The sequence below is a fragment of the Pomacea canaliculata genome, linkage group LG2 (assembly GCF_003073045.1).
Source record: "Pomacea canaliculata isolate SZHN2017 linkage group LG2, ASM307304v1, whole genome shotgun sequence".
Taxonomy (NCBI): Eukaryota; Metazoa; Mollusca; class Gastropoda; order Architaenioglossa; family Ampullariidae; genus Pomacea; species Pomacea canaliculata.
The window spans coordinates 35,136,219-35,161,012 of NC_037591.1; the positions used below are offsets into that span (position 1 = coordinate 35,136,219).

The 24,794-nt window shown below is 41.7% G+C and overlaps 1 protein-coding gene across 1 annotated transcript; it reads right to left on the reverse strand.

Moving 5' to 3' along the window:
• Nucleotides 1-740: 740 nt before the first annotated feature.
• LOC112558025 (5-hydroxytryptamine receptor 6-like) lies at nucleotides 741-23,745 on the reverse strand. The gene is made up of 2 exons (XM_025228210.1): nucleotides 22,203-23,745; nucleotides 741-3,861 (listed from the first exon to the last, which is right to left on the reverse strand). Exon 2 carries the CDS (start codon nucleotides 2,898-2,900, stop codon nucleotides 1,767-1,769), a length of 1,134 nt encoding a protein of 377 aa, XP_025083995.1. The 5' UTR covers nucleotides 2,901-3,861; nucleotides 22,203-23,745; the 3' UTR covers nucleotides 741-1,766.
• Between the last annotated feature and the right edge of the window lie 1,049 nt (nucleotides 23,746-24,794).

Below are 24,794 nucleotides of genomic sequence, written 5' to 3' on the forward strand. Positions count from 1 at the left end.
GAATTTTGACTTTGACAACTTTAAGAAATGTTCCACGAGAAGCACGGTTGCATTGTAATTTGTGATTAGCGTCTGTCAGAACATTCTACTCCTAGATGTTGATTGTATCAGAAGTTTAATTCACAGAGAGAAACCCTTCACTGAGGTCGAAAATGCTTCGCTACTTCAGGAAGTGTTTGTGCCCTTTTACGATATTAAACTCAACAGCTGCTTGCCGTTGTCAAGGCAACACAGTGCCCTCGCTAGTCTCAAATATGGCGTGTCTGGAGTCAGGGGTCCCATCAGGGGCGGGGAAAACCAGAGTGTTCCCATAATATAGCTGACAAGTTGCCCCCAGGGCCCCCATCTACTTGGCGAGAGAAAGCTGTCCAGAGAAGGTAATTAGCAGAGGAGAGAAATATAAGAATTAGCATTTGACCGTGATTTTGTTGTCACTGTTGTTGACGATTCACCTGACTGATTCAGTTGACTGAACGTCTGGCGGAGTGTCAACACGTGGACACGCCATGCTGCAGCTTAATTATTTTGTGAGATGAGCTAAAATATTATTAATTTACTAATGTTGTAAAGAATAATTAAATTATAAATTGAGCTTAAATGAAAGGTAGCTAAGATTTGATTATGCAAGAAGAGTGACATTTTTCACTCTTAATACCTTCTGGCCAAGTTCAACGGTTTTCCACTTAAAAAAACAGACATTCGAAAAACACAAAAATGAAAACATTCATAGACACGCACAGACAAAAGGAAGTTGAAGGAAATAGCAGTCACTAGCGTTGAAGCACGTTCAGAAGCTAATTAAAGGACAGTCTGAAGAGATTGAAACAAGAGGAGCCATTGGAAAGGACAATTTGATTAGACCAATCAGAATGAGCCTTACAAGAAGAGGTGCAACGGAATGAAGCAGGAAGAGCCATAGCGAAGAACGAATGGACTAAACAGATAAGACAGATTTGATTAGACTAAACAGAATGAGCCATACAGAAGGACAATTTGATTCGATGAGCCAAACGAGAGAACAATTTGGACAGACTAAAGTAAAATGAGATACAAGAAGGGCGATTTAAATAGATTGAAAAAGAATGAGCTGAAGAAATAAAAAAAAAAAACAAGTCAACAAAGACATAGACATTTACATACACCAGACATGTATTTTTTTTCGAGATCTCTGTCGGAGATGGTTGTTTATTCTATAAACAAATTATGTTTATGTAGATACATGGGACCAAGTGTAGTTGGGGAAAAGGTCTGTGTGCAAGGAGACCTGTGTTGGAAGGTATGGAGTGTGGATGTGTGTGGGCGTGTGCGATCATTGTCTGCTCCTTTCAGGCGTCTACATCGGATAACGGACAAAAGAAAGAAGTTCTGAAGGAAGGATCGATAAGAAGAGTGGGAAGGAGAGAAGGAAGTCGCTTAATGGAGGTGGGAGAAGGGTGGGACTGAAACGAAAACAAAAAGTATCGCATTTTGACTCTCGGTATAAATGCACGTATGCCATAAACATTGATAATGTCTACGACCAATGTTTTTAATTGTATAAATATTCTCTGGTGCCCAGTCGATACCACAGACTTTAACTAAAAATTGTCGAACATCCGGGGATCACTTACGCACTCGAGGAAGCCAGCCCCTTAATCCTGGAACGTGATAGTGTGAATGGCCACGCCATTGAAACGCTGCAAAAATCAATCCTCTGCGTTACGGCCCTTGTCAACGACACAGTTCTCTCCCCCCAGCAACCCTTTACCCCCTCCCCACGTGCTCTTTTAAGTCTTCGTGCAAGAGCCGCTGTGGAGGTGATTTCTGTCAACGTGGTGGTGGTGTTGTTGTTGATGGTGAAGAGGGTTGTTGTGACGATGGCAGTTCATGGCGGTCTGCTTCATCCCTTCGTGTTTAGTCGACTTCCGGAAAAAGGGAAAGGCGACGCTGGGGCAGCAGGCTCGTACATGCGCAATGTACACCTTCCGGAAGTCTCGCATCAGAAGGGGGTAGATGATGGGGTTAATAAGGGAGTTGCAGTAGCCCAGCCACACGAAGGCGCCGAAGATCTTGGTCGGCACGCAGCGACACTGCGCGTCGATGACGTTCGTGACGAGGAACGGCGTCCACGTGACCACGTAGGCCCCGACGATAACGCCGAGGGTGACGGTGGCCTTGCGGGTGAAAGGTTCCCGGATGCTGGAGTTGGTCAACTCCTGGCCCAGAAGCACTCGTGAGGGAGCAATGAGAGAACGCACGAACAGGGCCTGGCGCTTGGCCTCCGCCGACACTCGACAGTAGAGGATGAAAGCGATGATTATGGGAAGGAGGATGGTGACGAACGAGGCGGACAACGCGTAGGGAAGGCTGACGCGCAGCACGCACTGCGGCACTTGGCCGTTGGCCGTCAGGTTATGCAGGGTGTTGTGGTCCGGGTTGTGCCACCCGTTGGTGATGGGGACGAAGGAGGAGGCCACGGCGATGGACCAGGCCAGCAGCAGCAGCAGCCCGGCACGCCTCGTGGTCATGAGGGCGTTGTAGCGAAGCGGCGTCATGATGGACAGGTAGCGGTCGAAGCTGATGAGGCAGACGTTGAGAACTGAAGCTGAACACAACATGACATCGAAGGAGGCCCACACTGGACAGAAGGTGGCGCCCAGAACCCAGCGCTGACACACCTCGCTGAGAGTGGCCGGCACCATCACCACCGTGCCCACCAACAGGTCCGCCAGCGACAGCGACACAATGAAGAGGTTGCTGACCGTCCGCAGCTTCTTGTCGCTGGCCACCGCCGCGAACACCAGCAGGTTGCCAGCCAGGGTCACCAGGGTCAGCAGTCCTAAGGTCACGGCCGTGGCCACCGAGGCCGCCGTCATGTCATCCCGACCCGGGTCGATGGGCACCAGCGGTGCCTTGGTCATGGCTGACTGCACATGGCTACCCGCCACTCCCGCGGGTGGCTCCACGCGCAAGGAAAGCAGGGTTGGCAGTCTTTCTGGTGTCGGTACCAGTCAGCTCAGGTTGACTCTCTCACTCACAAAAATATTCATCAGTCGCGAGTCTTCAACCCACATCCCTGGACGGTCTTCGTGTTGGCAGTTCTGTGAAGGAGAGATGTTCTAGGTGTAAAGGTCAGACACAAGATCTTTTCTTAGAAAGGATAGTCCAAAATTCAACCTACATTAAGCAGTCTTCACTGCAAGATTCGCCCGAAAATATTTTGTGAATTCCAAAAGGAAATCTGACACTTAAAAACAAATCTTTTGACATCCGAGCTTTTGACAAAAATTATTGAACTACTTCCAGACAAGATTGTAGTATTTAGAGAAAGAGTATTGTCAGAATATTTTCCTTTTTGAGTGTACGAAAGCTCGAATGTCAAACTCAATATTGTCCAAACATGAATTCCAAATTACTGTTGTTCCTTGTCGTTTCGCATTTGTCGTAGGTCCGATACACCATTTCCCATGGCTTCAAACATCAGAGACAATAAAAGCATCACTGTCTTGAGGGTATAATCATCTCAGATTGAGTCTGTCCGTGAGGTTGGCGCAGGGATGCTCAAGAGATTGTGTATCATCAGCCTTCAACACGGACATCAAACAGGCAACCGCCGTTAGGAGTATCCTCTCGCAAACGACAATGATCAGAGAAAAATCAGCGCTGAAGAGATTCGAACTCGATGACCAGGAAGATTCTAGTTTTTCAAGGCTTTTTGGTCTTGGAAGCCTTTCCTGGGATCATATACCTGTGGCCTTGAGAGAGCTGTCCAGATGCACTCAGTTGGAAACACGTGAGGGTCTCGTCTTCTTATCCTGATGCTGGGAGCAGACGACCGATGCAACAACAGACGAAATATGCCCAGTCTTCCAAAACGAAGACCTGAAAAACAAAATACAAAAAAAAGGAAAGTTTATTTTAATATTTTATCGTTGTAATTTAACCTGGCCTAAAAATCGAAAAAAAAACATGGGTTGATGAAAATTATTTTAACTTCCTTTAATTTGTTTTGACACTCGATGGATTCTGCTGTTTTCCTGCAAACATTGTTCATAGGTAAGTGGAAAAGAATTGATTACAGCTTCTTGATCCAGTTTATGGTTACATATTCCGCCCATTTGTTTTGTTTGCAAAGCTTATTTTCAATAAAGATATTCAGGTTGTGTGTGGGATCGAAGTGTTCCGGATGAATGTCAGACAGCGGCAAGCAACAATTCAGAATTGTCTTTATTGTCAACAAGCCATCTTGGCTGACTGCCTTACCATTGGCTCTTGCTCTTTTCCTTTCTTTTGCGATTTTACTGTATTACTATGTTGTTGCCATTGGTTTCTTTTATTTATTTGGTAATCTTTTCTTTCATTCTCTCGGTCTCTTAGAGTATTATTACTACTTGAAAATGTCAGTGGAAGGCTAGAACGGTGGTTGATGTTGCAAACACGAAGTTTATAGCTAGTAAGCTTGTTAACATTTTAGTTTTTAGTATCAATACCAGTAAAATGTTAGCAAGCTAGTTAGCAATTTCTAATTCATTAAGCTAGTAAGACGGCTTATGATAAAGTTGGAATGAGGCTGATAAACTGAGGAGCAGAACCAAGGGACACATTCAGATAAATATATCCACATACAAATAAAAAAAAAAGAGGTGAACATGCAACATCGGCGACACACAAATGGAAAGGATTCTAGAAAAATCGAAAAATAAATACTACGACAGAAAGAGAATTGGAGGCTTAAACCAAGAACTATTGTCGTAGACACGCAAAGCACCAGCACCAAGTCTCTGGAAACGGAAGAACTACAGGCAAGGGGGCCATTAAGAGGATTTAATATCGGTAAAGAATAAATGAAAACATCTTGTGTGCTGTGTGTCTGTATGTGTGTGCGTGCACGCTGGTGTGTGTGTATATATATATATGTATGTGTGTGTGTTCGTTCGTGCGTGCGTATGTGAGTTCGGGAAATAATCGTGAGTTAAGTTCCGTGTTCCCGGGTATAACTTGGCCGTTACTGCGGAAGCTTAGTAATGGAATTCCTGACAAAAACCTGTTTGTTGCTGCCTTCCTAGAGAAACAGCGAAAGGTCTGAAGCAGAAGTTCAAGGCACGTAGACTGTTCAGGAGTTTTTATTACTTCTGCGAACATTTTATTTTCAGAAATACTCTTCCTAGGGGGACACCACTCAAATTACCCAAGAAAACTCCGTACGTGTCCCTCGTCTCAAAAGTTTCTGACTTTAGTGTTTAATTTGATCACCGAATTAGTTTTCTGAACATTTTTTCTGAGACTGAAAGGCCTCGGGATTAGCTGAATTTCCACTTTAGTGGAGGTTTCGTGGGTTTTTCGTTCTTTTGGTTCCTACAAACTCAGATGACCATGCTAGTGTTTAGAGTGTCCTATTATCATTATCATTTCATTTTGAACATGAGCAATGGAGTTGAGCGCTCAGATGTTTTCCAGACTGACATAGTGTTACAACGCTACAAACACAGTTAACTGGGTTTTGTTTGTTTGTTTGTTTTTTCATCTCACTCCTCTCTGCTGCTCTCTCCCTCACTCTCCCTCTGTCTTCATTCTGTGTGTGTGAGAATAACTGGGACCAGACACCTTCCCTCAGGTATTGCAAAATCATTATATGTCCAGATTTGTTGAAAATTATCGTAACTTAACAAGAAGCTTACAACGATTTGGAACACATGTAAATGTCTATAAAAATTGTATTCTCAAAACTTAATTAATTTTTTTCCAGAAGATATATTGTGTTCTCATTTCAGCTACATAAATAAGTAATTAGCTGCAATAGAGATTGCAAAACATGCAGTTAAAACAATATTTAATTGCCCTCACAACACTTTACACACGCACACACACGCCCACGCACACGCACACGCACGCGCGTGTAGACATTCATTCTCATATTTCCCTTCATGCAGGTCGCCCACAGTGTGCCACTGTCAAGAAATTGTGCTTTTCAGAAAAAAAGCTGTTCTGTATAACGAGGCATTGTGAGATTCCGAGTAGATGCTTTATGGAAAAAACTTCAAAAAGGGGAAATAATCTCGGTTCCCTTTCAAGCCAAGCGGCCTACTTCACTACAGCAATCGAATGAATATTGAAATGTCTGAAGTCTGACAATGGAAATTATTTATCAGTGTCCAAGGCATCGTGCGAAGATCTTATTCTCTCTCTCTCTGGCCACACATAGACACGTGAGCACACACACACACACACAAATTCACACACGGCCACACATACACACTCATGAACGCACGCGCTAACATACACGGACTCTTTGCATATCTTGCATACAGCATGTGATTGTGTTGACTTAAAGATAAAATTTATTAACGTTTAAAGTCAGTAAAGAGTTGATAGGGTATCTCAGTCTTATCTAAACACCACAGATATATATACATACACAATTACAATCACTATCGTGCATCCCGGGAAAAGTCGACCAACATGACATAATTACGCGCGTGCACGCGCACTTGTTGCAGCTTTGTGCACGTGGAGTGTTCACCAGAACCTGATGAGAAGAAAATCAAAGAGAGAAGCCACGACATCCCGGGATCCCGGCTTTGAGGAATAAATAGCATCCACCTTTCTCCACATCGATTGAGAGCTGTGTCATTGTAGTTTCCTCTCTTCCTTCCTTTATTTTTACAGAGGACAGCAAGATCTGCAATGTTTGAACACGCAATGGGCGCTATTTCTGTCGGCTGGAATAAATACTGCTTTTACATCCAGGGTGATGTGGCCATGAAAAAGCAAAGGACAAAAACTCAGGACTAGTCATAGAGGCCATGTTTGTCTTGGTCTTGAGTATTAAAGTCATTGGCCGTTTGGTAGCAAGAGGGCAAAATATATTGTTCTTTGTGGAATTTTATTTCCAAGATTCTAAGACGAGATCCATTAAAGTATGCGAGGTGAAGATCATGAAATGAAAATGTAGTTAAAATAGTGCAGGCTCTTGCTCAAGGATCATAGTTTGAAATCAATGAACCGTAACATTCACTGACACTTAAATGATCACTTTCAGAAACCAGCGGAAGCAATATTCGCTTCAGGACAGATACTTGCTGAATGGTTAGTCTGGGACCAGAGGACACTAAGACTGCTTTAAGAAGCACATTTTGAAAGAGAACAGTCTGGAACCAGTGCATCATAACATTCCCTCCATGACAGCTGAGGTCAGGCTACATACACACAAGCTCTCTAGGGTCTGACTAACACAAGCCAGTCAGTAAACAGCTTGGATTTTATTATCTGTTTGACTAACTGCTGTAAGATGGTCATCCATCTAGAGACTAGCGCCGTGTTTTACCTCTGGGGTTGTATTTACAGGAGATGTTAAGTCGGATTGGACAGTTCTGACATGTTTTATGTGAGATTTGAAGTCTGATTGCAGACGTCTGACTAAAGTTCTCACGTGAAACAAACTCTTCGCCACAGAACCACAGTAAATGTTATAGATATATATTCATCGGCTGGCTCACATTCTTGAAGTGCAGTTCGTTCCAAAATCTTTTTGGACAGGCTTTGAAGGTCTTCCGTTTGTCTTCCGGTCATGTTGGATCTTCTTTCTTGTGTCTTTTCTTCAGCCTTCTTTTCATTGAAATGTTTGCTTTCAGACTTTTGTTCCTCCGTATTCCAGATTACTATCATCGTGTATTCATGAACTACTCTTGTTATTGCAAGTCTTGCCCGGGTAACCATCTCTTCAGAAGACAATAATCTGAACGCATCCTTGCTTTGCCAATGAAGAAGGGTAGCCAATCATCCTCCTCTCCGTGTGCCCTGGTTGTTAGGGAAGGTTCCAGGGCATCCAGCCGACGATTCCACCTCAGTGGCCCTAAACCCTTTGAACAGATTGGCTAATCATTTTTCATTTCGTTTGCTCTGTAAGGAGAATGGTGGAAAAATTGAAAGTGCTTGGACGGGGAGGATAGGAGAAAAAACTAGATCCCCAGGGCTGGTGTGTCAGACCTGTAGAATGATCGAGCCACTTTGGTCAGTAATATTCCATTGAAATTTATTTGCTTTTTGGTAAATCTCTCATATTCTATTGGAATTTATTTGTTCCTGTGTGAAAAACAATACTAATTCGTTTTGCTTTTTCAGAGTGTGTGATGGACACACATTTTTTCAACATACATGCACGAATGGGACTATGCTTGCTTACGTAAACACACACACATACACATTCATGTATTTGTAATCCATGCACACAGACAAACGAAGAATGTACATATATGCACAGGTTTTGAATAGTATAGGTTATGAGGAATTTATCATGAAGTTACCTCAGACGTAGTTGTGTGTATGATTATCTAAATAAGCATTATGTGTATGAGTGCGTGTGCCTGTGCACGTGATACTGTGTGCATGCTTTCGTTGTAATAAGTGACTTTTACAATAATTAAGGCAAACCGTACAGACTATCGATTGGCTCCGACAGCCCCGACTCGGGGAGGACCAAATAAACAAACACACGGTAACGCGTTTACACCGACATCAGGAACGATAACAACGTGGCCTCGGACAGACACGCGAGCTTCCCCAATCTCGGTCAAACTTTGAGAGTTGCTTCCCCATTTTGGAGGATGGAGGAGGCAGTTAGGGGTTTGTGGAGAGAGGAGGAAAGTAGGGAATGAGAGGCTAAACCCTAGCTGCTCGCTCCAAGTCCCAATTCTAACCCAATTCTCGACAGTCACATCGAGGGGACCGGTGGTAGGATCGATGATACGGACGACCAGAAATAACAAGGCCTTCAGACCATTCCTTCCTTTCTTCCACTCTTTGGTTTGGTCAGTCCTCAGCCTGTGAGTTCTTTGACTGAGTGGAGGCCCTCCCACAAGCCTGGTGTTTGAAATCAGGAATCATTAATTAATGAGTCAATCGATGTGATTGTTAACATCCATGAATGCCGAGATTTTTGCTCAAAATATTTTTATGAAAGGGTGTGTGTGAGAAAGAGAGGGGGGGGGGGGGAGAGAGAAATCTGTTGTTTTCGTTTCTTAGTTGTATGGTATGTATCTGTCTTTGGCGCACAGCTCGTTTCCTACTTGGGAAATTCAGTTATTATTACTTATTATTCAATTATCATCATCATCATCTGCTTCTTCTTTACTTTGCAATTAACTATCATCTATACTTAGAACTCATCTTTTCTGTAACAGTCTTGTTTGAACATGTTATACACCTGGCCGCATCCTTCACGAAATTTTAGTTTTTAAAAAAAAAAGGGAGATAACAACTCAATGTGCACCTAACCTTGAAAGTTTCGAATGACAGTTTCTATTTTAATTAATTGAGTTAGACAGCAGAGGACTTCACTCACAACCTACCCCCATAATAAATCATTCAGTCCCACCGACGGGTAGAATGGCAGGAAATTAGCCAACCGCAAAGGGCACACAAAGCAGAAATGAGCTGAAACTGTTACAATTACTTCCCCTGATGGCATCGAGTTTTATCGCAACCGCAGCTGCCTCTAGAATTTCAGGTCAGTTTGGGAAACAGAGTAAAAGAATTCAGGAAAAATGAAAGAAAAATGTGTGTGTGTGTGAGAGAGAGAGGGGGAGAATAAAATGAACAAGCCTTTAGCGAAAATTCATAAGGGTTCCGAAGTGAAGGGTGACGGGACTTCTGGTTTTGAATGGAAGTGGTGTCACTCAGGTTCTTTGGTTGTTTGCTTCACATCGTTCCTTGCTTGCAAGATCTTAATCTCCTTGACCTCTATCCCCTCTCTCTTATCTTTTATTTTCTTGCAATTATTTCATTTATTTTACGGTCAGTTTATGTCATTCCTTCTTTCGGGCTTCTTTAGCCGTTGTCATTTCTCTGTCCTCGTGCGGCATCACCGAAACTCTCATTAGAGTGTCCATATTCTCTTGGGGAGCTTAAATTTTTTTGTGTCCACCATTTTCAATTTGTTTCATGTCTGCTTGCCAGTGAGATTTGGAGGCCTTCTTTCGAAATCAATGCTTCTGCTGCTACTGTCGTCTCTCTCTTTCTCTCTCCTTCGATTTTCTCTCCTCTCCCTTCTTCTGTCTCTCTCTTTTTCTTTCTCTCTTTCTCCGTTCCCGCTAAACTTCCACCAGCATGAGAGAAAAGCAAGCGCCTTTGCACGTCTGGACTTTCCTAAAGCAAACCTTTCATCTCTTGGCTAAATTAAATCTCATTTCTAAATACGACCAGTTTCTCCCTTCCATCTAAACAGCTCGATATTTTATTCTTTAAAAAATGGATGACAAACAGGGAGGATGTTTTGATCACCCCAGAGACTGAGGTGATTCCCACCCACAAAGTCCTCGTGATATCTGCTACATCCCATCAGCTCTCCTCGTAGTGCTTCATGGCTTTCTGGAATATTTTTTTTAAACTTTCTTTACTTCCTGTTTTTTTATTTTTCTTTTCTTCCTTCTTCAGATTACGGTCTGTTTGACGGCAATCGGCTGCTCTAGATGACAGGGTCCATATTTTGACCCATAATTTTATGTCATTTTATTGACATGTTTAATTTATCGTAGGAGGCGTTTAACAGCAGTTTTTGTCCATTGTGATTACATTTTCTTTCTTTTTAATCCTTCTCCTGTCACTTTTATCTTTCTTTTCCACTTTATTTTAATTTTTGTGTTCGGTTTTGTTTCTTCCGTTACTGTTATTACAAGTTAATTACTCTAGAATTAAAAGAAATTTATTTATTATATGTCAACATATTTTTCTTAACACGAAGACCCATTTCGTCTTTAATTCTTCCTAATTCTTGAACATTTAATACTCTTTCTTTCTTTCTCTTTGTCTTTCTGTCGGATTTCTGGGAGTGATTTTTCAATCACCGTCAGTAATCACGGATGCTTGCTGCCAGCCTCACAAGAGGGATATTAACCCTGACCATCTCATTACCGTGTGTCGTGGGAGAGAAACGTTTACCAGTTGGCCATGTGTAGTGGAGGTCTAGCTAGGAGCGCCCCCTCGTGTCAAAAGTCATTAAACGTCAGCCCCCGGCCACGGCCTCCTACCTCCACTCCACTCCACTCCGCGCCCCTGGTCCTCCAAGACTCCCCACACAAACTGTTACATAGAGCACCAGACGAACAAACGGGAGAATTGCATGTCCAAGCTATCGGAAAACGCAAAACTGGAAAATTGGGGGCACTTCCCCGGGTCCTAGGGAATGTCCTCATCGACGGATTGGTGCAGGTTGAAGGACTAGTGACACTAGTCCCTGTCGTGAAAGTACCGACTGACATTGTTAGCAGCTACAACAACTTCTGCTGGTCATGGAATTAGTGTCTGTCGTCAAGGTACTTTCAGATCCTCCTGTTAGTTTTTTTTTTCTTGCTAGTCGTTGCATTAGAACATTCTAAATTAACTCTTACTGCTTGTAAAATTAATACCTGTCTGAAAAGTAGGTCCAGGTCCACTAGCTGTAAGTCTTAGCACATGATGTTAAAGTACACCAGAACATTCTAAATTAACTTTTCATTCTTCGTTATTTTTTTCTTATTATTAAAAAATTAAAATTAAAATAAACAAAAGTACAACAGCTCGTGCTGTGTCAACTGTTCTCTGTCAATATGTCAAGTAAACTTGTTTCTTAAGGTTAGACACCGGTCGAAAAAAATTTTTTTTGTTTCACGGGATAGCGCGGATTTTTTTGTATCAGCTATTTAGCCCTTGAATGGAGTTTCAAAAAATGGTTTTACTGCACTCGTCGCGCTATCGGTTGCCATGGAAACAATCCAAAATGGCGCCAAAACAAACAATTTTAAAAGCTAACTCCTTCTTCAATTTTGTGAGTAGACTCAAAATTCTTTTTGAAATAGTTACCTAAAAGACAGATCTACATTTCTATGATAAATAATTTGCGAATTCCTCTTAGTTTTTTTTTTATAATTTTTTTTGTAAAAAAGTGTGTTAAATTTTAGGAAATTTTGATGGAAAACGGTATAACTACCAAACTACTAAGTAATTTTTAAAAATCTATCATAGAAATGTTTTTATATGTATAAAGAAAAGCTCAACCAAATTGCAGATCTATATCTCTTGTCAAAAAGAAGGAGTTAGCTTTTGAAGTAAACAGTCTCTAACCAAAACAAGAAGCTGAGAAAATGAGGAAAGAAAAACTGAAAGTTTAGTAACTACTAAACTACTCAATATTTTTTTAAAAGCTCTCATAGAAATGTTTAAATATGAATAAAGAAAACTTCAACCCAATTTTAGGCCTGTATCAAATGCCAATATAAAGTTATAAGCTTTTGAACTAAACAAGCTTACTAAAACAAGAAACTGAAAAGGCGAAGGAAAACAAAGTGAAAGCTTAGTAACTACTAAACCACTAAATATTTTTTAAAAAGCTCTCACTGAAATGTTTACATATGTATGAAGAAAACTTCATTCAAATTTTAGGCCTGTATCACATGTCAATATAAAGTTATAGGGATTTTAAGTAAACAAACTGTAACAAAAACAATGAACGGAAAAAGCGCGAGCAGAAATATCAAGCTTAGTAACTTTGTTTTATCTAAGCCTTTCATGTAATTTACCTGCTGAATGAAAAATATAACCATCTTTCAATGTGTTACTACATATAACTTTAACATAACTAATAAAATTAATTATTTTATTCACTTTTAGAAAAGTCAACATGGTTGTGTTGTGTACCCAACTGCTGACCAGGCTTCAGAGAAGTACACAGTAATAAAAACAATGGTGTTTGCAAACATTGAGCAACACAGTTATAGGTTTAGTTAGTTATATAGAAGTTCAGTGTCCACTAGCTTCATGGTTTTTGCCATCTTTGGTCTTTTGCTATCTAACATTTAGTGATGCTGTCGCATATTGCTTCCAATTTTTGCGAGCATCTACTGAAGTAGCAGCATTAGTAGGAAACACTCTCATCTTTCTTAGCCTTCAGTTGCAGGGTGATGGGATGAACATCAATAAAGAAATTATTTCAAAAGCTTATAGGGGAGTATAACCAATTCTTGCAGCCCTATGCTCCACTGGGGGCAAATAGGAATAAGAATAACCTATTCATGAAATCTAGAGATACATCACTGAGTGCACCAGAATTTAAGCAGCTGCTCATGTTCTGTTCCTCTGTATGCTAGGATTATTTTATGAATTACCTCTGTAGTCACATGGATTAAAGATGGTTGATTTTTTGTGGCTAGGGGGTATCTTATTTTCTGTCAAAGATTTCTGGGAAAAGCACTATAGCTGTCTGGCCTTTTAGGGGGCTGACAATGATGTGCTCTCTAGACACTGAATGGCTACAAACTTGACTAGATAGCAGTTTTCATTGTTTGTTAGGAATGCTATACATAATTGTCTTCACATTCTGTTTGTTACATTTGGTTGGAGTAAGACCATCCAACCCCCACCCAACCTTTGTTTTCTGTGCAAATGATGTAAGCTCTGTTTCCCTACATTCCTGACAAAGTACATAAATAACTAGCATTGCAAGTTGACTCAAATGTGTAAATGTTCACATCTAGTCCTGATTACTACCGAGCTTTGCAGCAGAAATGAAAACTTCGCTTTATTTTCAGCTCGCTTACCACATGACTGATGGTGTTTTCGACAGCCGAATTCGGTTCACTAAGTTACTTTTTTTAGCTGCTACGACGGTCTAAGAATGTCCACGTGGTTTTTATTTTTTGCACGTGGTATTGTGAGAAGAAATGAGCGTCTGACAGTCACAATAAACATTTAATATCAACGTTAATGTCTTAGAAAAGAAAATATCCCAGAACTAGCTTTGACTTGCTGTCGCATTTGTTTATACATCCGGAGGCCATGACAGTTGCCTTGTGGGATACCCGAGCACAGCCGAAGCGTGTTCGTGTGCCCTATGACCCCGTCTAGGTCGGCATTAGTGAATTCTGATTGGCTATATGCAAAGTATGTTACGCATGCATCCATATAAGGAAGTTTCCGACCCTTTGTGTCGTCTAGAAAAGAGCTTGTATCATAGCTTGGGGCCTTCTAAGGGTTTTGACTCAGCCTTTGTTTGAAAATTCATGTCATGACCTTTCGACCGATATATGATGTGACACAGTTGCCCACGTGGCGAGGTGTGTTGCTATGTCTCAAACATTCTCTATTCTCGCTAATTCTGCGCTCGGGAAAAGTAAATAGGATAGAAGTAGATGTTTTCATTGACAAAATAGACATATTTCTAGATTGTTCTATGAAAAACCACTTGGCGAGTGAATAGAACAAAATATGAACTTTGACAGTATGAAGTAATCTGAAAATGGCCAAAATGAAAAATTTTTGACAATTTTTCGACCGGTGTCTGGCCTTAAAAAGAAAAGATGGAAGCTTATGTTAATGATAAAACCTAACGACAATCAAACTATTCCTTTTTCACCGTCAGCTTGAGATGTGTCAATGTTTGATAAAATGTCTTCACCTCTGACCCTCAATCCTTCCTGTAACTGTTAAAAGTTATTGCACACGCAAGGCGTCCAACCCTAAAATAAGTGTTATTATGAAAACTGTCTGTGCTGCTGCGACATTTATCAGCTTATCGCAATTCGCAGCTTGTTTATATTTCCTTTTTTCCATAAAGCCACGGGAAAAGAGGTTGTAAAAACAGTTGTTTAGCTGGTTGTATCTATATCCAGCCTGCCAGAGAAACTCGACTCTCGAGCCGCCCTAGAAGACCATGAAACATTAATTGCCGGCTCTCGACACCCGCTAAATCAGCGGCAGGACCCAGGACAGTCGTGCGAGATTGCCGTTTAAAAGTTTGGTCTTGGGAGACAGACGGGCCGGAAGCCGATCACGAGACCGATTGCGCATGAGTGATGCGCCTCGATCCGGGCAACGTTATGGTCCTCGGAGGTCACGTGATGATTTGATGGCACACAAGGCTTTGGCGGCGGTCAAATGCGGAGGAGAGGAGTGATTGGAATAGCGGATGTTTCTTTTAGTGAAAGTCTTTAGTCAGGGTCTACAGTGACTACTTGTAAAAGGAAGAACGTGTGTATGTGTGTGTTGTCGCTTTGAAATATTTTGTAGATGAATTGTTTGTCTTGCAGAAATTTTACTTGTTTTACGTTGAAAGAAAAAAATTAAAGCTAGAAGGAGGAGATGCTGGCTTGACCACAACAAAAGCCAGCAAACGGTAACCCTGACAGCCATCAGCCCATCTTCTCCACCATGACTAAGACATTCCCTCTTACAGAACGCCGCCGCCAGACTCCTACATCACGACAGCGACGAACGGAGGAGGAGGAGGACAAATCACAGGTTGTAGCGACGAATTGATTGTCGTGTGACGTCTGCGTCTTACTCGGGTGACGTCTGTCCTTTCAACTCACACACTTCCATGCCCACGTGACTTGCGGTTGGATTGTGCCACGTTTGAAAAGAAGTGGTGGTGGTGGTGGTGGTGGTGGTGGTGGTGGTGGTGTAAGGGGGAGTCAATCTCGAGGCTCACACGTGACTGGGTCTGCAAGACGCCATCTGCCGTAAGTCAACATGGGTCTGAGCTGGAATGAACTCATCTCCGCCTCGCTCCCACCCACGCTGTGTGCGTCATCTCAGAAGAATTGTCGCCCTTTTCCATCTGAACCTACCAGAGGTTAGTAAAGTAATTGTAACCTCATTGGAAATGATCTCCCTTTCTCACCACCAGTGGCGCTTATGCCCACAGGGGCTGTAACTCACAGGTTGGACAACCCGATGACGTCACTCATTGGAACCGGAGCGCGTGCGCCAGTCGCGTCGACGCGATAGTTTCTATGAACCAAGTAGTTATCTGTCCATGGCTGCCAGCAAGAGAGGTCATCGGCTTGACTGGCCTGTGAAGAAGCTAACAGTCGTGGATCTTTCTGGAAATCAAAGCAAGAAAAAAGCTTCGGAAAGAGAGGTTTGTGGTTAGCCATTGATATCCCACGCCTTGGACGGAAGTCTACCTCCTGACATTACAGACTTCTTTGTCAATTCGTCTATCTGTCATTTCTCATCTTTCCCCCGTCTTTCTCTCTTTCTCTGTATGTGTTTGTCTGTCGTTTCCTCTCTCTTTTTTATTCATCTTTCCGTATGTCTTTTTTTCTCTCGTTTCTTATTTTCCATCTCCTCACTAAAAAGAAAGCTTGATGTTGTGAATGACACCAGCGAAGCTGTAAAAGAAACTCCTGGTACAAAAAAATATTTTCATCCTCTTCATTGATTACTTGAACAGAATCACAAACATCTTCTGTCTGAAATTCGTCTTCGGGTACATCGACCTGTGTGAGTAATGATCTTCGAATGACTTTAATAACATTAAACTTGGATTTTTTTTCTAGACAGAAAACGACTATTTCACTGATTAAAATCTAGTGCACATATCTTTTTACTGAAAAGTCCCCAAACACATTATTTTCAGTCTGATCCTTTCTCGGAATCTTAAATGCTAAGACGACAACTTTCAAAAAGAAAGTTTGGTTTTCTTTTAATGAATGTGTCCATGATCTGGGTATATTTGTGTAGAAGATTGGCTCAATAAGTTGTCTGTATGAACACGGACATACAATATAAAAATATATTACATTAATTGTAATCTTGCACCTGAAAGTTTAGAAATAATTTGTCTATTCTTATTATAATATTAACCTACTCTTCTTGATGATTGCCTAACTTGCTAATGGAACAGTCAGGCAAAGAAAATGAGGGTAATTCGAACTTCAGAGGATATATGTATAATATTAGTCAGTAGGTTCACTGTAGAAGTACAATTCATATATATATATAAAAGTTTATATAAACATGTCGACAGACAAAGGCACGCAAGGGAAGGACACAAGCAGACATCAACATGTATGCAAGGACAAGGTGTATTGGCTCATTACGACCATCAGACCTTTTGTGTTATACAACCTGTCACCAACTAAGATGTAAATAGTCTACAGTCCTTCAGACAGTAATGGTGCACGTGACCTCAACCTCTACTTTCTACGAGGATCGATTTGATTCGAATTGCGGGAAAAAAAAAGTTGTTGCTCCCGACTTCAGCCATCTTATTCCACCCGATGTCTGGCTGAATATATTTTTTTCTCGTATGAAAGATTATTATTTCACAGGGCTCCGCCTGGAGTGCAATTTAGCTGTTGCACAGAACATTGTTCTTCGCTTGAAGTGACATTTGTGTATCGGTTGTGACACAGATGATGAAGCTGTCTTAGAAACAGATCCCTGTACAAAACTGAGGGCGAAATGTAGGAGCAGGCAAGTTCTTTAGACATCATCGCAACCTCTGCAATCGTTTCCTTCTCTGCCTACCCACGCTTGGACTAACTTTTTATCTATCTAGCTATCCTTTGCTCTTTTGTGGTCCAACATTGTTTTCCTGCCTAGCTCAGTTCTGCAAGTCACGTGACTTCAAACTGTCTCCATCCCTCAAAAAGCTTCGTTCTCTACACAACTAAAGAACTATTTAGTTATATGTTCTTTGATGGCATATAACCACTAATACACGGCTTACTGCTCATTATTATAAAGTCTTTACGCCCCTAACGACCTTCCATTATTTTTGTTAGTCTTTTCACTATTGACAAGCTTTTTGCCGTTTGTTTATTTTTAGAGTATTTATATCAAAAATAAACTTTCTTTGGGTATTGAAATCTTTACGCCAATTATAAATTTTCTATTTTGGGTGTGTTTGTTTAACATTGGAGATAAAGTTTCCACTTGTTGTCGTGATTCTTTGAAAATTTTCGCCAAACGCAGATTAGCAATAAAGATGGAGTGGAATATGTGAAACGCTCCAAAGGAAGCAAGAAACAAAAATCAACAAAAAATGTTATGTGCAAAAAGTGGAAACAGGACTCTGGCAGCAAAGAGGGGGCTTGTGGTGTTTGCTGTTGATGAAGACAATATCTGCAAATAGCATGTTTGCGTCACTGAAACAGGAAAACAATTAGTTGCAAAGTAAAGGTTAACTGAGTTGGTCAAAGCTGAAAAAAATTGAAAAGATCGATCGTAGAAGAGCCTCCTGAACTGAAATGTTGAAATTAGTTTTCTTCTAAAACTAGGACTACTTGTTGCTAAGCATGGAAATTGTATAGATACCTAGCAACCTTTGGATTTAATTTTTTCCTGCTGCTTGCTAAACAAGTGGTAAGCTCAAACGGGTAAAAAGTGGACAGAAACAAAGATATATGGATCTGAGAATAAAGATTTGAGAATAAAGAAAATAAAGAGGTATTGAGAATAAACCTGGATTTTAAAAGTTTGAAAATAAAGAAATTCAAAAGAATTGAGAATCAGGAAGATTTGAAGGTACAAAAAAAATGAAAAATGTGAGAATAAAGTATAAAGATGGAAACAGTGAAATCTGAGGAGTAAACTCAGCAGTTTAAAGAGGAAAGCATCAGAAAACGGAGTATGTGAAGGAATTTTTGGGGGAACTGTTGATTTTTTTAAATGCGTTTGCTCTGAGAAAAAAAAATTAATCAATTGAGTTTGCTCCTATAGCTTCCCTAAACTCCATTTCACTCGCTCTGTTTTTTAGCCTTTTGGGAAAGGAGTTTTGAATAATACTGAATGCGAATTTTGCTATAAATATCCATTATGCCGCCAAGCTATTCACATGGAAGTGAGCTGAGTTTCTATATCTCATTTCTCACTGCAATATTTCGTCAGCACTTCCTCTTCTTAGAGAAACTTTCACTGAGCCCATCCCTTCTGAGTTCCGTTCACTCTCTCCTTATCTTTGGATATTTCTTTGTTTACTTCTTCAGTTGGTCATAAATTCGTCCCTAACTGATCTACAAATATGGAACGTACATTGACACACCCACAAACACACTGCTAGTTCCTCACAGTTAGTTAACCTAGATTTTGAGTAAAGGTATAGGTCATCCCCTAACCTTTCAGGTCGTTAGGGGGATGAGGTGTCAGAGACCTCACTTTTCTCGGGACCAGCTATACATGAAGTCGGTACCCATCTCTTCCCCCTCGCTGCCTTACATCCCCCAACTTTCTGTGGACTCAGGTACCCATTCCCGCCAGCTGGGTAGACTGCGAAAAGTTTGCTGCGCTAATCGGGAATTGAACCAGAACGCTCTCAGTTTGGACGCTCTAACCACTCAGCTATCCGCTTCCCAGGGTTCTGAATATACTTTAGGTGATTCCTAGTCATTGACAGACGGCGGTGCCAGAGAGTGTTGCGTACCTCGTACGATAGCGAGCTCATTAGTCCATAGACACAACGATGTGGGAGGAGTGGTGGTTATCTGTGTGAGTGTGTATCTGTGCGCCCGTGTGAAAGAGAGAGAGAGCATTTGTTTGTAACCGTTGGTGAGATACACAAGCAAGCAAAGACATAAAAAAAAACTTCTGCGTATGTTCCTGTTTGGGTGTGTGTTCCCTTTTATTTATTTATGATGGGTTGTTTTGTTTGTTTTGCGGGAGGTGTTAATTTCTTCTTCCAGCTGCAGACAGTGTGATGTACCTGACGCCATCTTTATTTACATCGCATTTTCGTTGCAAAGCTCTCTCTCTCTCTCACTCACACACACACACGCACACGCACACACACGTGAGCTCATACATACAAACAAGTCCTACAAAAGACAGGATGCCTAAGCCTTTAAAAGGAACATGAGACCTGACTCTCAGAAACATTCAAGCCATCAGAAGGGTCTTTTCCAAAAATGCGGAGCATCAGTTGCGGGTTTGCGTATCTTTTCGGGGATCAAGGCCTGGAATATTTCCTGTGGCCGATTTGAACCACTGTTATTACTCGGATCGAAATGCAGTCGACTCATTCATCCTCACACTGCTGTCATGTGCTCATGTTAGCTGACAGGCTGTAATGAATGTCCAGGGAAGACAAAGCCGAAAACAGCAGAAAGCAACAATGAAGGACTTGTAATGCTGAACGATTTGCATCAAGAACTTTTAAATAATTTTGATTAATTGTTGAAGTAAATGATGTTGACATGGTGCAAGAAAGGAAGAACAGAAGAGCGTTTCATGAAACTGGTTATGTGGGAAAGACATTATTTCTTTTGAAGATACATTTATTTTAAAGTTCACAATATCTTGTGCAGCATTTTTATTTTATTTTATTTTATTTACTTAATTTATTTTATTTTATTTAGTTTTATTTTATTTTATTTACTTAATTTATTTTATTTTATTTAGTTTTATTTTATTTTATTTTATTTTATTTCTGTGCTAAGTTTAGAGCAGCAATAAAAGGTGGCCTGATAAATAATACAGGAAATGATAGCTTCATGATAACACACAAGGGATATTCACTAGAAAACAATGACTAGAAAGAAGATAGTGCAGATGAAATAGAATTTGTGAAGGTGAGAGAATTGACTTACAAGAAAAAAAAAATGCAGTCAACACGGAGAACAAAGGCAGAAGGCACAATGGCCAGGGCTGCAGTTGCTGCACATGGAACTTTCCAGCAAATCGATCGCCAGAAGGTGGATCGATGGCAATAGCTGGAATCGATGTCATACCCAGAAGGTTAATTAGCCTTGGCGTCTGCGCTTCACACGAAATCAAACATGGATTGGCCGTCTGTCTTCCGCTTGAACTGCCATGAAATTCCCAGGAGATGGTGATGATGCAGCGAGGCCCCCAGCGGGCGGGTCATCACCATCGTCACCTTCAGCACCACCAGCAGCCCCGATCGCGACATTGTAATCTCTACGGGATAAATGAGTTCTTTCTGAGAATGGTGAGTTCCGACCCTGGGTAGCACTGCTAGGGTATGAGCTTTTCAAAGACTTGCTTCTCATTGAACCAAGTAACCGGATTCCTTCTCTCTCTCCCCGTATTTGTCCTTTTTTCTGGTATTCCTGTCCTTGATATAGCAAGCTCGGTGCTAAAGTCCACGAACACGAGGTCGCTGATTTTTGCTTTTACGGAAGAGGCATTTATTCCTCGGCTCGCCCACATTACATACTTTGCGGAGGATTTCCCCGCTAACCACTCACCAGGGAGTAGTCATGCCAAGTCATCACAGCAGATTCTCTCCGCAATCCTCTTACTGACATACGTTTATTAAATGCAGCCATGCTTTCATCTATGCTCTTGCATAATCTTTCGTCTACGATGTTGGCTATTTCGTCAGCTCTCTCAGTTATGGTCATAGTCCTTTGAGCGATGTTGTGTATTACTTGCTAGCTTTGCTTATGTTATTATCTATCTTGTCTGCTGTATTTTAGCTATGTGGTCAGGTCTTACCTATGTTCTCAACTCTCTCAGCTATGGTCTGTACTGATGCCTTGCATTCTGCTGCCTGTGTAATACCTGGCGACGAAGCACGATCATGTTTTCCATGAAATGTTTGTACTGCTGTTTGGTCTTATCCAAGCGCTGAATTAAATATGAAAGCGTTTCTATTTGAACAGCATGTCCCTACCGTAAACACCGAGTTGTATTTTCACTTCTGATGAACTCGTTCTACTGTAAACATCAAGCAAAATTAATTTGAAATCGTGACGAGTTCGTTCAAAGCTGACTAAATAGTTTACCATAAACACTGAGTGAGGTTTGGTTTTCAACTCTTATTAGCTCATTCTATTGTAAACACTGATTTTAAAATCTTGACTGGTTAGGGTTATTGTGAACACTGTCTTCAGGTTAGTCCTGTTCTGTCCACTTCAGCAATTCAACAAGTCCACCGCCTGTATGTCTACACCTCTACTTCTCTGTTTTTCTACCTGAGCCAGTCTCCTGCTGCAGTTCTTGCCAATAAATATACTTTTTAACCATTTTGTTACCATACCCTCCGATGTAGGCCTCTATTTCTTGACATTATCTTCAAAACTATTTTCAAATTGACAAAGTTCTCTCGCTCCCGTGTTTCTCTCAACTACCTCAGTAACCCCGACACGGGCCTCCTTCTGTCTCTACTTCTACAATTTTCTCGGCTTGGAGGGGATGAAGGTTAATGAAAGCTCAGAAAAAAATTATATTTATCAGAAACCTAACCCACAAGTGGAAAAAATCACGAATTAAAGAACACTCCGAGAAAGACATATGAGCAAATCCAGAAACAGTACTATAAAAGAAAGAAAAGCAATCAGGAAGGAGTAGGTAAACAAACAAAATAATTCTCACATTCAAACAAAAATAATTGGAAAAATTAGTAAAGAAAGATCACGTAAGAGATGCATGTTAAAATACACATACCAGATGACTAAATCCTAAAAGCAAACAAAATAATTTGAAATTCGGAGCAAGTTAGTCCATACCTTACTGTGATCTCAGCCAGTCGCAGCAAACCCACAGTAAGCCTTCTGCAATCAGTAGCAGTAATGGTGGTATTCTCTCCAAGACGTAAACCACAACTGCTCAGCCCGCTTGAGATGCGATCCGTGCCTCACTCCATCCCTCCACTCGCGGCAATCTGTGACAGCAATTTCCACGCGTCCCACGCTCGTGGCTTCCCGTCAGCCTCTTGGCTGCTGCTGCAGCGGCGCGGCTCCCTGGGCCCGACGAATCAGACACCCGTGAGCTCACCGGGAGCCACCCGACACCTTGTTCCTCTTTCGACACAACTTGTAAAATCAATTGTCCTCGTCATGATGCCTGTGCGGACGCTGGCGCCAGGGACGAGAAAGGACGGTCGCGATATCTAGAGAGAAAGAAATTGAGGAGAGAGAGAGATGTTCTTGCTTCTACCGGAAGAGGACGTCTGCGACTTTACTATCCAACGCCTCCCAGGTGGGCGGAGATGCTGGCCAGACGCGGGGAATCTGTGGAGGTGTGAACCACTTCCTGTCCAAAGTGAAAATTATTTTTTAAAAAGTGTTAGCAAACACTTCGTTGCTGTCATCAATGTCTTATTTTGATCACGCAAGAGGACGAATAATGTTGTTGTCGTCGTCGTTGTTGTTGCTTACCGTTGATGGGTCCCTTGTGCTGTTGTCAACCTGGTCCAGCTGTGATCAGAACTTGAGACTAGAAACATGTTTTGTATAATATTTGGAATCGATGGATGATACCCTTGAAGTATGAGCAGTCCTCACTGGTTCCTCCTTCAGAACCTTTTCTTAGTTTTCTCGTTTTTTGTTGTTTTTCGTAAAACAATTTTTTCCAGTCAAGTACACCCAGCTGCAAAGTTAAATTCAAACATGGTTGTTGACAGAAACGATATTTCTTGCCTGTTTCCAAACTGGAGAAGCGGAAGTTGCTGTGGGGATGTTTATTTTGGGAAACCTCTCTCACATGTCAGACGAGGATGCCTCCTCCACGCGGATTGTTTGTGAAATTTCCGACTTTATGGCAGAAAACAGCGAGAACCAGAAGGAGAAGCCACGGCGAGGACAAATGTCGAACACAAGTTTTAGCGCCTCTTGCTGTCTTCTGGCACGCTGCCTTCCGGCTGGGGCAGCCCACACCGGAACAATGTGTGAGAGAGTGAGTGAGAGAGAGAAGGGAGGAGGACGAGACTTTGACGTCTCGCGGGACCTTCGATCTGCCTCCGATGTTGTCTCGCGCTTCGCAGCAGCATCATCAGCAGCAGCAGCGACGGTAGACACCACCAGCCGCTAATTCCTTCTCTACTGCCGGTCTCCCTTTCTCTCTCTCTCTCGTTCTCGCTCGCCCACAACTTCTCCCACCACCGCTGCTGCAGCTTCTGCTTCTGTTGTTTCTGTTTCTGCTGGCTCTGCCCTTTTCTCTCGTCTTGCTTCGCCTGCTGCTGATATCGCCAGGTGTGTGGCGACTGTACCGACTGGCTAGCCATCGATCTTTTATCTTTCACGCACTCGCTCTCTCCCTCCTCCCCATCTCTCTCTTTCTCCTTCCACCTCTCCCCTCTTCCACCCGCCCTTCACTGCTTCAGTCTCCTCCTCCCTGCGCCGCATCTCGAGGGCTATGTAAGTTGAGTGTGTTTGATCCAGCACTTAATTTTATTTTTGCCTCCTGTAATAAATTTCTGGCAAAAAGTGCGAAAGAGCCAACAACATCAGCGCTCGGGTCGTGCATTGCTGGCTTTTTGTTTCCAAGCGTCATTTTGCATCGATGCAGAGTTTTTGTTCTTTGCTGTTTAAAGGACTAGTTGGAAGCAAAATTGTTTCTCTTGATTGACTAAGGTTAAGTGCAAGATACTTTTTCCCGAAATCTTCATGAACATTTCACCCATTCCGAGATACACGCCTACAAAAACAGCATCTACAGGTGAGGTGGAGAGGTCAACAACAAAGAGGTCAGGATTGCATGTTGATGTTCTCGAGACTGGAAATTATATTTACCAAGGTTTGAGGAGGCGAAAATTTGTGACAAAGGCTATATCATAGCAAAGCATCCCAACCTTATTAAGAGATGTCATATTCAAAGGAAAAACAAAGTGCCCTAGACAGGATCTGAACCTAGGACAGCCGATCCTCATTGTATTGGTCACAGGCTTCAGGTGTAGGGAGATTTTTTTTCTTGCACTTATATGTACCCAGTCCGTAGGAAATACAATTGTACACATCCAGTCATTTAAGTGGAAATGAAATTTTTTTGTATGGTCGTTGAATATTATTCTCCACAGAAACGAATGAAAGTAGAACATTATTTTCTTTTACTGAAGATTAACGATAAAGTCAAGTGTAGCAAACTAAAATTTGATACACGGAGACAACACAGATACGCAAAAAAAGAGAATCCAGATAATGCTTCAGAAGTTCAGTCTTATTAAAAGTAATCCAATCTCCTTCAGTTTGCAAAAATAATCCAACTTTTCTTCGTGTTTTTGCCTGTCGCTGGAGCTCTCTAATGGAAGAATCAGAATTGCTGCGTCTTTTGACATTTCAAACTTGAGGCTACCTCTGAAGGACATTGCTATCTGCTTCCAT